Source organism: Dermacentor variabilis, chromosome 5 (assembly GCF_050947875.1).
Source record: "Dermacentor variabilis isolate Ectoservices chromosome 5, ASM5094787v1, whole genome shotgun sequence".
In the NCBI taxonomy this organism is placed as follows: Eukaryota; Metazoa; Arthropoda; class Arachnida; order Ixodida; family Ixodidae; genus Dermacentor; species Dermacentor variabilis.
The window spans coordinates 179,229,765-179,246,667 of NC_134572.1; the positions used below are offsets into that span (position 1 = coordinate 179,229,765).

Consider the following 16,903-nt stretch of genomic DNA (forward strand, 5'->3'; position numbering starts at 1 on the left):
GCCGTGCCGATTGCTACGGATATAAAAAGTGCGCGAATATAAAAAAGATATAAAGAAGGATATAAAAAGTGCCCGTTGGATGATCTCATTGCAGTAACACATTCCCGCAGCTCGTCTTAATGTAAGCCAAACATGGTGAGCCTGACAATATAATAAGTTTATTTGCTTAAATTGAGACACCAAACTTTTCAGCTGCCTAACGTGCCTATTTAATGACTGGAAACTATTGTTTAAAAGTTAAATACACTAAAGCGTCGTACCCTTGCTTTTAGACTATGAAATTCTAGCGCATCTTGGCTAACGAGAAATGCTGCACAAAATTGTCAACATCTCAGTTAACATGCTCTTTCCCACGCCGTCCACACGGCAGCAAATTCTGGTCTTCGTGCCGACCTCATCGTTCTTGGCAAGGTGTCTATGTAGGCAAGGTGTCTAACGAGGTTTTTGAAGGAAGTTCCTTCGGATCACTGAAAATGAGAACACTACATCTTGTGGTACTCGTAGTCGCTTTTCATCCCTAAAGAATCAGATCCTGTGTCCAACGGCAGGTGACACAGGACGAGGTTCGCATTTGAGAAAAAATAGTAATGCACATTTATGCAGTGCACCACCTCACAATAAAATATTAAAACAAACTGGATAAAGTAATAGATGATTCTATGCGATTGAGGCGTCATGTGTAAATGAATAAAAATTTAGAATAAGATATCTGCTATTTACACGCGCTGCGTGAATCAGTTTGTTCGAAGCTGGCATTAATGGTTGTGAAGGACGCTTTTCCTCCCTTAGTTATCACTTGCAAGAAGGAACCGTACGACCAAGTAGGGAAAGCTATGACTGGGAACCACGATCGACCATGCACATGCCGCACCTGAGAACGAAGGAATGACGATGGTGGCACGACCACAACGCCATAAAGATGACTGTATGGCAACGACGCAACGGCGATGACGGAATGGCGAGGAAGGCATGACGATGACTGCATCACGACAACATGATGCCGGTGCTGGAATTGTGCCGAAATTATGATGACGACGACATGACGAGGACGCTGTGACGAAAGGAATTACGGAGCTGAAATAAGGACGACTGCTTGACGACAACAAGATTGCGATAGTAAAGCAATTTCGACGGTATGACGAAAAGGGCGTGACGACGATGGCGTGACGACGCTGTAATGACGAAGATAGTATAACGACAACGGTGAGACTTAATGATCACAATGGGAATCATTCACGACAAAATCACTACAATAGAACAACCACGACGGGGTGAGACCTGCCGTGGCGGCGTAGGGCCTTTGGCGTCGTGCTGATATGCCCTAGGGCGCAGGGTCAATTCGCCCGTGCGGCGGCGGCATTTTGATGGATGCGAAGTGCAAAAAACTCCGTGTACCATGCATTCGGTGTACGTCAACGAACCCCAGACGCACAAAGCACATCCTCAATCTGAATCTATGGCGTGCCTGGGAATCAGATCACGGGTTTGGCACTTAAATTTCTCATAATTCTTTTACGGCTTGAGGACGGCTGCACCACAACGACAGAATGATGGAAATGATGAAAACAAGGCGGCAGAACATATTTCTCAATGATAGCCGACGGGGCTGCGTGAGCATTGAATGAATATAGCGACACAACGTGTTGCCACCTTCGAAACGAGGTATGTATGAGGCGTGTACTGCAGCGTGACTCCTGTTTCGCGCTTACCTAAGAACAACCGGCAACATCAGGCGCCGCCGATGCGAAACGTGCAAGTGGCATCCGTAACGCATGGCACGCTGGTGCATGCGAAAGCTGAGAAACGCGTCATGCGCCGACCGGGCTCCCCTGTCGCACTTCATTCTTCGCACTTCGCAGCCGCTGCGCCATCTAGTGGCACTGCCCAAAAGTCTGCGCGTGGCCTCCGAGACGAGAGTCACTGCACGCCGGGACCTGCGAACGGTGAGAATTGTTCCCTTACGTGAAGCTTACTCAAGGGCAAAACCAAGTTGGTCTCTGCGTATCCCCCCTCGCAAGCCCACCTACAGGTTTGTGAGGGGAGATAAGCAGAGACCCTGAACTTATATAGAGGAACTAGAATTAGATATCCGCCACCACACAAAGCCCTCACAAAGGAGGAAGCGACCAGCTGGCGCAGACTACAAACAAACTCCTTCCCCAACTTACACGTGCTCAATAAGATGTTTCCGACACAATACAGGGCCACCTGCCCTTGGTGCGGTATCACACCTACACTCTACCACATCACCTGGGTGTGCGAACGCAACAAAGCATTCCACAAACACGAACACCCGAGTGCGGAGCAATGGGAGAGTCGGCTCACCAGCAGCGAGCTCACGGCCCAAAAGGCCCTAGTGCAGCACGCGAGCGATGCAGCACGACTCAGTGGAGCCTTGGAATAGGGGCCCACCTTTGCTGAAGAGAAGCCTCAAGTCACCAGCGCCAAGAAGATGAAGACGACGGAGACCTCGCAACCGCGAAACTCTTAAAAGTCTCAATAAAAGTTTTCGCTCACTCACTCACTCACTCACTCACTCACTCACTCACTCACTCACTCACTCACTCACTCACTCACTCACTCACTCACACTCACTCACTCACTCACTCACTCACTCACTCACTCACTCACTCACTCACTCACTCACTCACTCACTCACTCACTCACTGGCTAGAAGTTCATTAAAGAGCGGTGCGTGCCCAGTGGATTCATGGCGAAGATCGGTAAAGCGTTGGCAAAAAAAGGAGGAACTACGTTAATTAATTGTATGGTTAAGCTGAAGCAACACGAAGTTCTCTGCAATAGAAAAATATCAGAGTATTGGCACGTGCCCCAATCACGCGCTAACTGCGGATCGCAACTATGACGCTCCAGGCTACCTCGGATACTCAACGGTCTTATTGTTAATAAACCTGGCATTGTGCCTTGTTCTCCATCTGATATTCGTGCTTTTTTCTCTCGTACAGGAGTTGAATGCTATTATCTAAAGTAAGCAAGTGCAATGAGTCGTGTTTTATTTTCGCATTTTATGCATGTTGCTTTGTTGTTGTCATCTGAGATGTTTATCAAGGTATGTTATATTGTTCGATTTGCAAACAAATAAAATATTGACACGCCGTACCACTGCTGTGAAACCACCACAACCACCACTACAATGGCCGAGGGAGCAGGCAAGGCTTTGTGGTTCAATTCCTGCTCTGGTGCATTATTCAGCCACAGGAGAATGTGAACGCGCGGACCTCCCCTGGGCTTATTAACAGGAGCGCATTACCAATTATGTGCTTCAGATGTTTGTTCTGTGCGTGTTCTTAATATAATCTAGTGCTATGCTGTATGTTGTATGTATGATAGCAAAGAATGCATGCACTTTTGGTTCAAGCGCTGAAGGCACTTTCTTTTTTTCCGTGAGGACGCCGCTGCAAAATATACCGACCAACAGGAGGTCTGTAAAACTGTGTTTCTGCTCCGCTGCTGCATTTGTTTTGCGGGTGTTTGGGGCCGGTAAAGCTGCCACCAGCAGCTTCCCCCTCTGTTTCCCTCCGCAATAAAGTAATATGTTTTGTAGAAATAAAACATACATACATACATACATACATACATACATACATACATACATACATACATACATACATACATACATACATACATACATACATACGTACATACATACATACATACATACATACATACATACATACATACATACATACATACATACATACATACATACATACATACATACATACATACATACATACATACATACATACATACATTTGTGCCGCAGCCTGCGAATACATCGGGTTGTTGCCCATGAGGAACCCTTTTGGTCTGGGTTCGAAGTGCATAAATTTAAGTGATCTTCCTGTCATCTAGCGCGGCAGATTCTTGGTGGCACACAAATACCGACAGTACTTTCAGTACAACGCATGCATTCGGCAAGAGCCGTCTTTATTCGTACTGCATCCGGTGTTTCTTGTACTACGCTTGGTACCAGTCAATTGTCGAAAAAATGTAGCCAGGAGCCAACAGGCACGTCAATGTTGCGATGACGAGAAAGCGTGGTAGTGACATTACTTTCAGTACAACTCATGTACTCGGCAAGAGCAGCGTCGATTCACACTATACCCGGTGTTTATTGTTTGCACTGTGGTCGGTATACCAGTTCATCCTCCAAGACTATCCAGGAGCCAGCAGGGATGACATTCGCATGACGACGACCGCATGATTGGGACTTTACTTTCAGTATAACCCACGCATTCTGTAAGAGCCGCCCGTATTCCTACTATGCAGGGTGTTTGCTTGCACTGTGCTCGGTACCGCCCAATTGTCCAAGAATGTAGCCAGGACTGAAACAAACAAGTTAGCGCAATAAAAACCACAGACAAAAGAAAGGTGGACAAAGAAACAAGTACTTGTTCCAGTTATGGAAAACCAGCTAGCCCAACATTCAAGTCTTCTAGAATGTAGCCAGAAGCCTGCAGGGATGACAATGATACGACGACGACAGCGTGTTGAATTTTTTAGTGTAACCCATGCATTCCTTAGAGCCGCCTCAATTCGCCGTGCATTGGCGATTCGCACTATACCTGGTACCGGCTAATCGTCCTGTGTTGTAGCCATAAGCCAGCAGAGAAGAAGTAGTGCAACAACGACTGCGTGATGACGACCCTACTTTCATTCTGACCCACGAATTCACCAAGCATTCTTTGGCAATAGAGGAGCGAAAAGCAGCAGTAGTAGCGGGAAATTAAAACGAAGAGGGAAAGGAAGCGTCGTTTTGGCAATAATATTGGACGGTTTCAAATATTCTATTCACGAATCAAAGGCAGAGTGAAATACGAAGAACTTGCATTTCTAGTTCAAATCCTGAATACTTTTATGCAGATACGCCTACGCAATTTTGTGACGAGCATGGTGCCTCAGTGAGGCATCAAGCCAAATTCGCTTTTGATTATGAAAAATAATAGTGAATGCTCTTTGATAGAGATCCCCTTTTTTTCAGATGCACATAGATTATACGTTAGCAAGCTTACATTCTAACAGAAAACGCTGGTTTCAAACTTCGTAGCCATTGACATTGAGGCACCCGCTGTATATAGAGTAAAACAAGCTTCTCCTAATCTTTTTTTTTGTTGTTGTTTGAACCTGCTGTTAATGGCTACCACGTATGACTGTCTAAAAATACATATGACTTCCGCTTAAAATGTAAGACTGCATATTTCGTACGTCAATTTTTTACGAACAGTGAATACATCATTTTTACCAGAAGAACCCGTACCATAGTGTATTTTTCGTGCTTATGGCCTTACACCTGAATTCCAGGAATGGTTGCGCGTATATATAGATGCACAACTGTTGTGCCGTGATCACGAGCGATCGTCGCTTTTTCAGAAAGCGGATAGAAAGGCGGTGTAAACGATACATGAAAAGGCGGCATATATATATATATATATATATATATATATATATATATATATATATATATATATATATAATATGTGTGTGTGTGTGTGTGTGTGTGTGTGTGTTTGTGTGTGTGTGCGGTGAATATTTTAGCTGCCCCTTTGAAGCGGACGTCACTGCCGAAACCCACGTGCGCGTATTCATATGAGCGGTCTCCGTGTAAACTCAGCTGGTGAAACGCAGTAGCAGCTGCGAGTCGAACACGCATTAGCCATCTTTTCACGCCGGAGACTCGAGGTTGTCCACTTAGGAGCTGGCTCAACAGTTTGCTGACAGTTGCAGGCCAAGGTAGTCGTGGTTTACTGGACCATGCTGGGGGCAGTGGCCATAGCTTTCTTGCGACGTTTGCCTCCCGTTGCTCCGGCCTTCCTTCTGCTTCTAACGGCTCCTCTCAAGATGACGAAGGCAGAAGTGTTGTACGAGATGTATGCCGCCACACCGTACCAGACTGGTGGAGGTATGTGCGAGAAAGCGTAAGCGAATTTGTAATTCTAACAGTGTTTTCATGCTCGGCAGAGGTCGCGGTTCTGTTGCAGAAATATCACAGTGGTGCAAAGAGAAGAGCGTGGACGTGTTACTTTGTCACTTCATATATGAGAGACGCTCCGAGAGTAAATTTCGTGATTTTTTTAAGAGAATACGGTACACCAGGTCAAGCCAAACAATCGCCATAAGAATCCAAGCTCGTTGCTGCTTCACCGACGGAAGGAGCGTAAGCGGAGGAAGAAGGACGCATGCGGAAAGCACCGAAGAAGAGAAAGTAGCAGCCGACCGGCGTGCTCGAGGTTATTCGAGTTCAAATCACGATGGCAGACATATGCGTGCTTACAAGGTGGTCGCCAATGGAAGTGCGTGCTGTTTTCCAGTATGAATGGGCACCGGTTTCCTGCATTGAAAGCCGCAGTCTCGGGAGGTCACTTCCAAAACAATGCTGATTTAGCGCAGGTGGTGCGAGAATTCCTTGAATCGCAGGCCACCGAGTTCGACCAGAGTGCTTTCTTCAAACTCATTGCATGCTATGATAGATGTCTCAATTTCGGTGGCGACTATGTGGAAGAATAGTGCAAGGTGTATAGTGCATGATATTTACTGTCTTTGTCTTTGCAATAATGTTTCGGTGCGAAAATAATCACGAAACTTACATTCGGAACGTCCCTCGTTCACGTGGCCAGAAATCACCGCCCGTATTCACAAAAAAGTTCCTGCGCTAGAGCTGCTCGGACGAGCCGGTACTGGCCACTCAATGCGGCTCAATGGAAAAGCACACACATGATCGATAACCTTTGAAAGTTGGACCCACGAACTTCATTACTAAAGCAAAGCCAGTGCTTCAGGCCCTGATTCATTAAAATATTATTATGTGGCGTCCCCGATTAGCTACCACCACGGCGACAGTCTCGTTATCATACCGATCTCTATCATGAGCCGTAGATTCGCGCACACACACAGGAAGAGAGGGCGACGCCGAGATCGCTTTCGTGAGCCGACACGGCCTTGCCTTGTGCTGCCTTGCAGTCGTCAACGCAGACCGAGAGCGATAGTGCCCCTTTCTAAGCTGCCTTCGTCGTCACTCTTGGCGTCCGACACATTCATGTACTGCACGCGAGCGCATTTCATTCGTCGGTCAACGGCATGATCGGGCGACTTAAGAAAGATCTGGGGAGAGCACGTGATTCGGAGCCATGGGAAGACTTGCCAGGTGATCACCCTCATTGAATGATGTGCTCGCCATTTGCTAAGCGCAGAAGGCAGATAACGGCTATGCGGCTGCCGAGGCAATATGCGGCGTCACTTTGCGACTGCACTGAGCGGCATACCGCATCTGCACTCTTACACTCTAAGAACAGTTTACACCCTTAGGAGTGCATATTTGCCACACAACGATAATCGACATCTGTCTCGCCCGCATTTCCTTTCTTGAAAAAGGTTCCCTCGTTACTTTCCTGTCGGGAGCGCTATGTCAGGCTGATAACGCGCATGCTGTTCATTACTGGGATGTACCGGACGCACCGCGTTAAAGAAAGGAAATGCGGACAAATGAGATGACGATTATTGTTGTGTGGCAAAAGGGTGCAATTTTGCTTAAGATTATAGAGGAATCGACGCCTTATTTCTGTGTTGGGGTTGTTGGTGGGCTACACAAGAGCCTAGTAGGTTCTGATTCAGACACTCTAAAAAACGTTTACACCCTTTGGGGTGTATATCTGCCACACAAAAATAATTGTCCTCTGCTTTGATTGCTTCTCCATTCTTGAAAACGCTGTGCCCGCTACTTTCGTGTCGGCAATGCTATGCCGAGCTGATAACGCCTACACCGTTCGTTACTGGGAAGTACCGGGCTCGCAGTGTTAAAGAAAGGAAATGCGGACAAGACAGACGACGTTTATTGTTGTGTGGCAAGATACTGAAAAAGCGTAAACATTTATTAGGGTGTAGTGAGTTAATAACAGCGTGAAATGACGAGAACTACGAGAAGGCGACACCCCGAGAGCACGTGTGCGTCGCATTCCCGTCGCGTCCTCGTCAGTTCACGTTGTTATTCTTTTTAATATTTAAAATATTGTTATCTCGTCCGTCCTTATGCCATCACCCTGTGCAGAGTAGCCAACCGGACACTTAATCTTGTTAATGTCTCTGCCTTTCAAATCTTTCCTTCCTTCCTATTCATTCACTGTGCACCCATGTCACAAGCATCGCCTATCTTCGACTTGCGTGCTCCCATGTTAGGCAAGTCCTATAGGAATTGCTCAGCGAGCCGGCGCCTGTTGTCGCGTGCACAAAGTTTCGTTCGTCAATGCACGATGCGCCGTCCATTGACTGCGAGCCTAACGCATGCTTCTGTGTGTCTCGCAAAACTCCTCGTGACTCTCGGCTGGTTGATAATTGCCTCATACAGCACAACACGCTCTGCAAGCACTAACTAGCGAACCTCTGCTGCTCTTAGCAACAACACGCGGTCAGCGTTCCCAATTTCGTTTATAATAACTGGGAAAGATTAAACGTCAAACATATACCATGTGTATAACGGCTGTTACAATATATAACATCATGAGACTATGGTGTTCAGGCATGATTCCACCGCCACCAGCATTGCTTTTGTGTACTATATACGGGCGATAATTAAAGCAAATTATATTAACCGTGTCTTAAACTTCTTACTTCTTGAATTCAAGCGTGCCATAACTTGGAAACCAATGAAACTCACTGACACTCACACACGAGATATATTTTTTTGCTTAGGGCTCACTCGGACTTTGCTTCAAGAAAAGGATATTCATCGGGGCTGACTCGGAGTCAGACTCGCCAAATTTCTCTTTATTCATGGTCCCTCGGACTCAGACTCATCGAAGTTACACTCATTCAGGCTCACTGAAACTCAGACACACGCGTCATTTTTGTCTGAGCCAGCTCGTGAGTGAATTGGTTGGTCGATGAGGGCGTGACTAGACTAGGGAAGTCTTTTATTGCTTGCGAAAGCCTCTAATTGCGCCGTTTCCAGCAAGCGATGTACAGCGTAATTATTTTTGTACGCTTTACTGGGAGTTCGCGAAACGAGAAAATTGCCGCGTCATTACTCGCCCGAGCGCCATGACCACCGTGGCCGTAAAAGTGACCTGGAGGAACTGGCTACGTCCATTGCCTGACTCGGTCACCACCAGGAAATGACAAGCGGTCGGTGTTCGCTTCCGCTGAAGGAGAACTCCACATGACGACCGCAGCCGAAGGAATCGTAATCAAGCGGATTCGGATCCTTTAGGGCGCAGTAACAGATTTCTCATTGGCGGTCATGCCCAGAAGTCAGAAATCCTTCACAGATACATGGCAACCTGACAATCACTACAATAAAGGCAGTGACGCTGCAGTATAAGCGAGTTCTCACGCCCTGCAAAAGTACACTAAGCGTCCGTGTATGTCTTACGGCTGGCTATTGTTAGTGACGGCGTGCAGCACCACGGGGTCTGCACTCACCACCCTTGAAAATTACAAAGTGAAGTACTTATGGAGCAACGTGTAAAGAAAAAAAAAACATTGATTACTGGTTAAAAGAAGCTCAAACCTAATTATTTTTTTTGAATAAGGTACAGGCCAGGTAGCTGTTAGTTTATGATTATTGATCACTACGTTTCAAAGGAAATTGGGCGCTCCAACACACGTTGCATTGCATCTACATTTGATATCGATCATACCGTCGCACGCCGGCCTCGACCGCCGCTCAAAACCGTTGCGGAATTCTCCTTAACAGTATAGCTGCAAAAGTAAAATGTTCTCTAAATAACATTTTTCTAATTATATCCAACTAATATGTACACAAATGTTATCCTGATGGCGGAAGAGGACTCGCGTGCCAATATTTTTTAAACAGCTTCGCTAACGTTAGCTGGGACACCCGTACACCACCAGTTGCATTCTCGCAAGTCTTATTTGCCGCACATTAGTGTCATTTTTTTCTCGTATCATATGGCAGATGTCTACTGCTCCACCTATGCGGCGGACTCCTACGATTACCCGACGTGGGCCGAGTACTTCGGCGGTGGCTGCGAGGGACGCCAGTGCAAGTTCAGCGGGGGCGACATGCTTGTGCACCACTTCAGGTGGGCACATGTGCACAAGAAGCGACTACACGGGGGGAAAGTTAAGACCTATAAGCATTACAGCAACGATTAGCAGAAAACACTGTTTTCTTGTGTTCTCATTGTGATACTGTTCTTCAACCGGTGGCCTTTATCGCGTTCTCCACAAGTGCGGAAGATGGTGGCTGAGAAGTATCAAGAGTCAACGTAACATAATGGAGCGTTAATGTCCACATCAGCAAATATACACGAGTGAAATCCATTCCGCATTAGCGTTATTGTTTGTGTTGTCGGATCAGTAGTACTTAATCCGTGCATGCGTATAAATATAAAAGGTAAAGAAGCATGCGGTAATGGTTGCGTTTACGCAGCTAATGCAGTAACGTGAAAAATTACGTCTGGACGCAGAGAAAGAATGGTTATAATCTTACGCCCAACACCATGGCAGAATAACATAACAATCACATTCTCGAAAACACCGAGAAACAACAGGAGAATGATTTGAAATTGCGCCTTGTCTGTCGTACATGTTGTTCTTTCGTCCTTGTCTTCGTAGCGCTCTCTTTTTTCATTGATTTGAAATTGCCACGCAGAACGATAACATATCCGCTCACCAAAACGCCGCTTGAAGAAAGAATTTTGACGATTGGAAATGTATTGCAGGTATAGAGCGTGCTTTTTTTTTGGGGGGGGGGGGGGCATGTTGCCACCTGTGCATCACGACAAAAAGTGCGCTACGAAACAAAGGAAGGTGCGACTCAGCGCTTCAGTCGTTCTTCATCCTGTCCTTTTTGCTGTTCCTCAATTTCCACGTTTTCCTTAATGATATGTGTTTTCCTTAAGAGATGTCCTTTATTTGTGTGTTCTTTCTTCTGTGGCACTGATAATAGCGCTACATCATGTGATCTAACTTAATAGGAAACACATTTTGAAATATGTAGGACTTATCCGATGCGATAACATCTTCTCCACCATTCCTGCTTCCAGCCTGGGGAGAACGTGATGTTCGAGCAGCACTTAGAGCCCGTTCTCTGATTAACTAAGATCACTTCGTTAACTTTTTAATTACTCCATCTAACGCGACCGTTACAGTGGTGGAGGATGCCGCAGGTAGAAGAAGACAATTTAGGCGGCTTTAAAACGCCATGCGTTGTTGAGTTATTCTTGAAGAGAAATGCGATTTTTATCACTTCGAAACCATAATTGGGCCCGCAAACGGCGCAGTGAGTACCACTCACCTTATTTTCGACGCCCTCATGACGAAAGTGAGCACGTTGTGATCGCCTTCTGCTTAAAGCATCCAATCTGGTGGCGTGTTTGTAGCAGAAACGACGGTAGGTCATAGAGACATGATCTCAGCGCGATAACGTGGAATGCGTGCAACGTGGGGAGGGGATAGCTGGAAAGAGCGGCACCTATCTTGAGGCCGCCACGCACAAAAAGCAGGAGAGCAGGGGTCACTGCCCCTTGTCAAGTCGGAATCACGTGGTAAAGGACAAAGGGAAGAAGGAAGAGGTGGCAGAGAGTTGAATCGGGATAATCGCCGGCGACTCAGACCTGACTAGGTGCTCAGACGTAATTTTGGAGAGGTTCAAAGGTGATAAAAGGGTTGCAGTATTGACATTTATAGGGCGGACACTGAGTTCCGTTGTGGAGCGAGCGAAAGAAAGCTCGCGAAAAATGGCCACGTGCGCAACCTTGTCACAGCATCAGGTGTGCTAAATGACGCCCTAAACACGAAAGAAAAAGCACTAGCCCAGCGCTTGGCTAAAGGGGTGGACGACTTGCGCGACCTGTCCTCTCAGGTTCCGATCGTGATGTGTACGGTGCCAGAGGTGCTTGTACGTGACGCTCACGTACAAAGAGCCGTAGTGGCTGCTAATGAGGCGATATGCAAAATGGGCCGAGAGATAGGTTTGGAAGTTGTCGAAGTAAACAGGGAAGTGAGAACGTTTGGTGGTTTTGAAAGAGACGGGATTCACTTCAATTACAGGCTTGGACGAGAAGTGAGCTGGCGACTTGCTGGTCGCGCTGTTGCTCTTTTAGGGGGCCCACTGACGCGCAGCAGACCAGAGTAAGTAGCAATGAAGAAGGTCCCCAGGGCAACATCAGAATAGCGTCGCCGTCAAGAACAAAAAAAATAATAATAATATTTGGGGTTTTACGTGCCAAAACCACTTTCTGATTATGAGGCACGCCGTAGTGGAGGACTCCGGAAATTTTGACCACCTGGGGTTCTTTAACGTGCACCTAAATCTAAGCACACGGGTGTTTTCGCATTTCGCCCCCATCGAAATGCGGCCGCCGTGGCCGGGATTCGATCCCGCGACCTCGTGCTCAGCAGCCCAACACCATAGCCACTGAGCAACTACGGCGGGTGACAAAAAAAAAAAAAAGGAGGAAAACAAGAAAGATAGCTCACCATGCAGTAGGCTACAGGCTACATTAACATGCAGGGGGCCAGAAGAAAGGAAAAGTGGGCAGAGAATGAGGAGCACCTATATAGAGAACAAATAGAGATATATGCGATTACAGAAACGCACCTTAGAGACTCAAAAGAGTCGTCAGTGATTTAAAATTATGTTTGGGAAGGGTGCAGCAAAACTAAGTTGGAAAGAAAAGGAGGGGGAATCGCACTGCGCATCCATCAGGGAGGCAAATGGAAAAGCGTAAATGCAAATTTTCAAGAGCATCTTTGGTTATCAGGTTCAATGAGTGGGAAAAAAAACTTAGCTGGGTGGAACATATTTGTGGTCCTGAAATAATTGCACAAAGAAGAATCAGAAGTTAGTGGAATGCATAAGTGCTGATAATAAGGGTTTCGGGAATGATGCTGAAATTATCCATAAGGTGGCATGAATGCCCACATAGAAGATTTAGAGCGCTATACCTACAGCAATGGAAAGTCAATTCTAGATTTTTGTCAGCAACATAATCTCTCGTTATCGTGATTACAGGGCATAAATGTGAAGGCCAAATCACGTGGGAAGCGGGAAACCGACAATCGACCATTGATTATTGTCTGATTGCAGAAAGAAATGGTCATTGACGAGGAAGGGTACAGTAGCATAGGGAGTTACCATAAACGCATCATTTTGAAAATGGGATGCGTAGTTGGGAAAGAGAGCAAGAAGTGCAAAATGGCCAGTCCCAATTTGAACGCTGAACAAATAACAAATACAGACACTAGGGTCGAGGAAGAACTTGGCAAATGGCTCAAGAGTGGGAATAAGGGAGCTTCGAAGTTCAATAAAGACAGGAATAGGGAAAGAGAAATAAAAAACATGTTCGTTCGAAAGGAAAAAGAAACCGAAAACCTGGGGGAACAGGGAGATACGAGAAGCAATCGCCGAACGACAGAAAGCATCCCGAGAGCACAGGCAGGCAAAGAAGGCCCAGTTGCCGCAGGATGAATTGGCCAGTAAATGGGAAATATACCGGGAGAGAAAGCCTATGGTTCAAATACTGGTGCAAACAAAGATAAAAGGTGAAAGTGAACCTTTGTTGTCCGAAATACGTGAGAAAAAGAGGGCGGCATCTAGAATATTTTGGAACCACATAAAATTATTAGTCAGGAAGTCAGCGACAATACAACATATCCTAGACGAAGATGGAAACGAACTGGAAGGGGAAGTGGTATTAAATTACACCCGAAAGATAACAGCCGAATTTTTCCAAGGCAATGATTAGGTTGTATTCGAAGAAAAACAGAGCATGAAAGAGAACCAGACGGACAAGAAGCTGTTGCTGAAAAATTTCAACTGGAAGAATTCCGAAGACAAAATTCTTAAGCGCACAGCCACAGGGCTAGACGAGGTTCCCGTTAGGCTCAATAATGAACTAGGACCAGAAAGTAAGGAAACTCTGCAGAAAGCAGAGGAAAAAACTTTAAAAATTGACGGATACCACACAGTTGGCGACAAAGTAGAATGAAATTAATTTATAAAGTTAAGGGGCAGAAAGATAGAATTCATTCGTATAGACCGTTGACCATTGCCTCGGTTATAAACAGGCTAGCAATGCAGGCAATGAAATTAAAGCTGCAAGTATGCGGAGAGAATGATGGCATTTTGGGGGAACTTCAGAATGGCTTCAGAATAAGTACGCGTTTGAATGATAAATTATTTGTTCTTACTCAGTGTATTGAAATATCAAGAGTAGAAAGCAGTCCATTATATATGGCCTTTTTAGGCATTACAGGAGCGTATGACAACGTAGACCGGAACGTATTGCGGGATATGCTGGAAGGGGAATGCTTAGGCGACGATTATCTATAGCTTTTGAGAGAGATTTATCTAGAAAATGTGGTTTGCGTTGAATCGGAAAGGATGATGATCGCGCAGAAAGTTGATGTCAACAAGGGACTGAGGCAGGGGTGCCCTTTATCCCATTGCTTTTTATGATGTACATGTTGAGGATGGAGAGGGCGCTAGAAAGAAGTAATATCGGGTTTAATCTCTTATACAAACAGGCGGGTACAGTAGTAGAGCAGTAGCTTCCAGGATTACATATTGTGGACGACATTGTGTTGCTAACTAACAAGCAAAGGGATTTGCAACGTATGGCAAATACCTGTCCACAGGAAGGCGAGAACTTAGGTTTGAATTTTGGCGTTAGAAAATCAGGTGTTATGGTATTCAATGAAAACAGTGAAAAGACTGGCAATACAAGGCCAGGAAATACCTCGGGTAAAAGAATATGGATACCTCAGTGTATGGATAAACGAAGGTAATAGATATATGAAAACACAGGAAAAACAATAACAGTAAAGGGGAAGAACAATGCAGCCATAATGGAAGCACAGACGGCTATGGTATACAATACGTAGGAGGTGTTCCGGGGTATCTGAAAAGGTGTAGTGGCTCCAGGACTTACTTTTGAAAATGCGGTTGCTTGCTTTAAATCAGGGGTACAATCAGGACTCGATGGGAGCCAAAGGTCAATAGTTCACCTCGCATTGGGAGCTCACTTGAAGACTACAAATGAAGCTATGCAGGGTGATATGGGCTGGACTAGTTTTGAAGTGAGGGAAGCTCGCAACAAACTTTATTATGAAGAACGACGGAGGAATACGGAAGAATGTAAAGGGGCTGGGAGAGTGTTCAGGTATTTGTACAGGAATAACATTGATTCGCGGTGGAGGAAAAGAACTAGGAAGGTTAATTACCACCAAGTAGTGGCCTGTAGGGTGAGCAATAGCTCAACAAAGAACGTAAAGCGGAAAGTGATGGAGGCTGAAATAATCTCATGGCTGGCGGAAATGGAAAACACACGTGCCATGAGTAACTATTTAAGCGAAAAAAATCGAAATTAGGGAAGAAACAGTTTATGATAATTCAAAGGGAAGCTCATTGCTTTTCGAAGCGAGATCAGGATGCCTTAGAACGTGCACCTATAAAGCGAGATATAAGAAGGAAGAAGGAGCATGTGTTCGCTGCGGTAAAGCTAGGGAAACGATGGAGCATGTTTTATTAGACTGTGAGGATATCTGCCCAGCGTTCGATTTAGGCACTACTGGACTCCTTGAAGTCCTTGGGTTCAGCGAGAGCAGGGGAAAAGTAATGCTGTCCGCAATAGAGATTAGTAAGAGGCGATTGGAAGATTCGTGGAAGAAAAGTAGGCAAACTACAAAAATAACAGAGACGTACAAAAAAAAAGTTCACAAAAGGGTGTCAGGAAATTTGGTTATGTGAATTGATTGTGTTCTTTTTTCTTTTTTTCTTTTTTAACCTAGGTAGGACATTAGGCAGTATAATAACAACGATCTTGGTGGTACAGCTCACCGCCCCGTTCCAAAGGGATGCTCTTAACATCCATCCATCCATCCATCCATCCATCCATCCCGTCCAAGCCGCCATTGCAAGACGTATGAGCTTCTATGGCGTCTTCGCTATCATGTGTACATTATACCTTGGTTATCGCAACGCTTCACGTCCACGACTTTCAGGTGCCGACCAGGGATTGCGTCGCAGTCTCGCCGGTGCCGAAGCCCGGAGGAGGACAGCTCGTTCCCGCATTGCTGCCTTCCTGCCTGCAGCGACGCACTCTACTGAAACGATAGAGAGAAAGATTCGCTTCTACGCGGAAGCACGAATGCCAAAGATGTATTCGTATGTCAAACAGCTTCCCCGCGTCTTTTGATCTTCATTACATTTTTCGCAGAGATAGAAATGTGCTCTTGGAAGTTCGATGCACTCAAAAGGCCGATGGTAGAGTCCATGGACTCGTCACTGTTTTCTCTGAACATAGATATTGTATGCCTATAGCGACTGCTGCCAGATCGACTGGTAGCAGAAGCTGCCTATGTTTTAGCAGATGTTACGTTTGCGCTATTATTTGCTATTGCGGGGAAATAACTACACCAACGGTTTATTTCCCCAGGGAAATAAACCGTTGCGTTTCTGCAAAAAATTGCAGAAAGAAAACAGACTGTTTATGTACCATATCAGCGACAAGGAAATAATTGAGGGCCTGAACGTCCTAACGCAGAACAGGGACTATAAAGAGCACCGTAGACAAGGCGTTCTTCGTAGCATCTGTAGATATTGTCACGGTACAACGAAGATTGGGAACGAGGACACATATTAACAAAAAGAGATTGCTTCAGTAGTTTTAGTAGTAGGAGCGTAGAGACGTCTTCGTCTTCTAATCTCCGCTAAGCCGACGCACGAGACGAAGCCTGCTAAAGCTGGCATCTTTGCCTTTGTCGTCGACATAGAAGAGACGCGGCATTTGCATCTCTCTAAAAAAATCATCGCCCCGATGCTACAGGAGACCACTTGTGGAGGGTACCTCACAGAGTTACTCGCTGACATATTGTTTCATGCGTATTACGTGCACAACTTGAAGCATGTGCTGGCGGCGCC

General features: G+C 45.8%; 1 protein-coding gene across 1 annotated transcript; it reads left to right on the forward strand.

Moving 5' to 3' along the window:
- The first annotated feature begins 5,673 nt into the window (after window positions 1-5,673).
- On the forward strand, window positions 5,674-16,149 carry LOC142582049 (uncharacterized). The gene is made up of 3 exons (XM_075691469.1): window positions 5,674-5,923; window positions 9,932-10,058; window positions 15,985-16,149. Exons 1-3 carry the CDS (start codon window positions 5,776-5,778, stop codon window positions 16,088-16,090), a joined length of 381 nt encoding a protein of 126 aa, XP_075547584.1. The 5' UTR covers window positions 5,674-5,775; the 3' UTR covers window positions 16,091-16,149.
- Window positions 16,150-16,903: the final 754 nt, after the last annotated feature.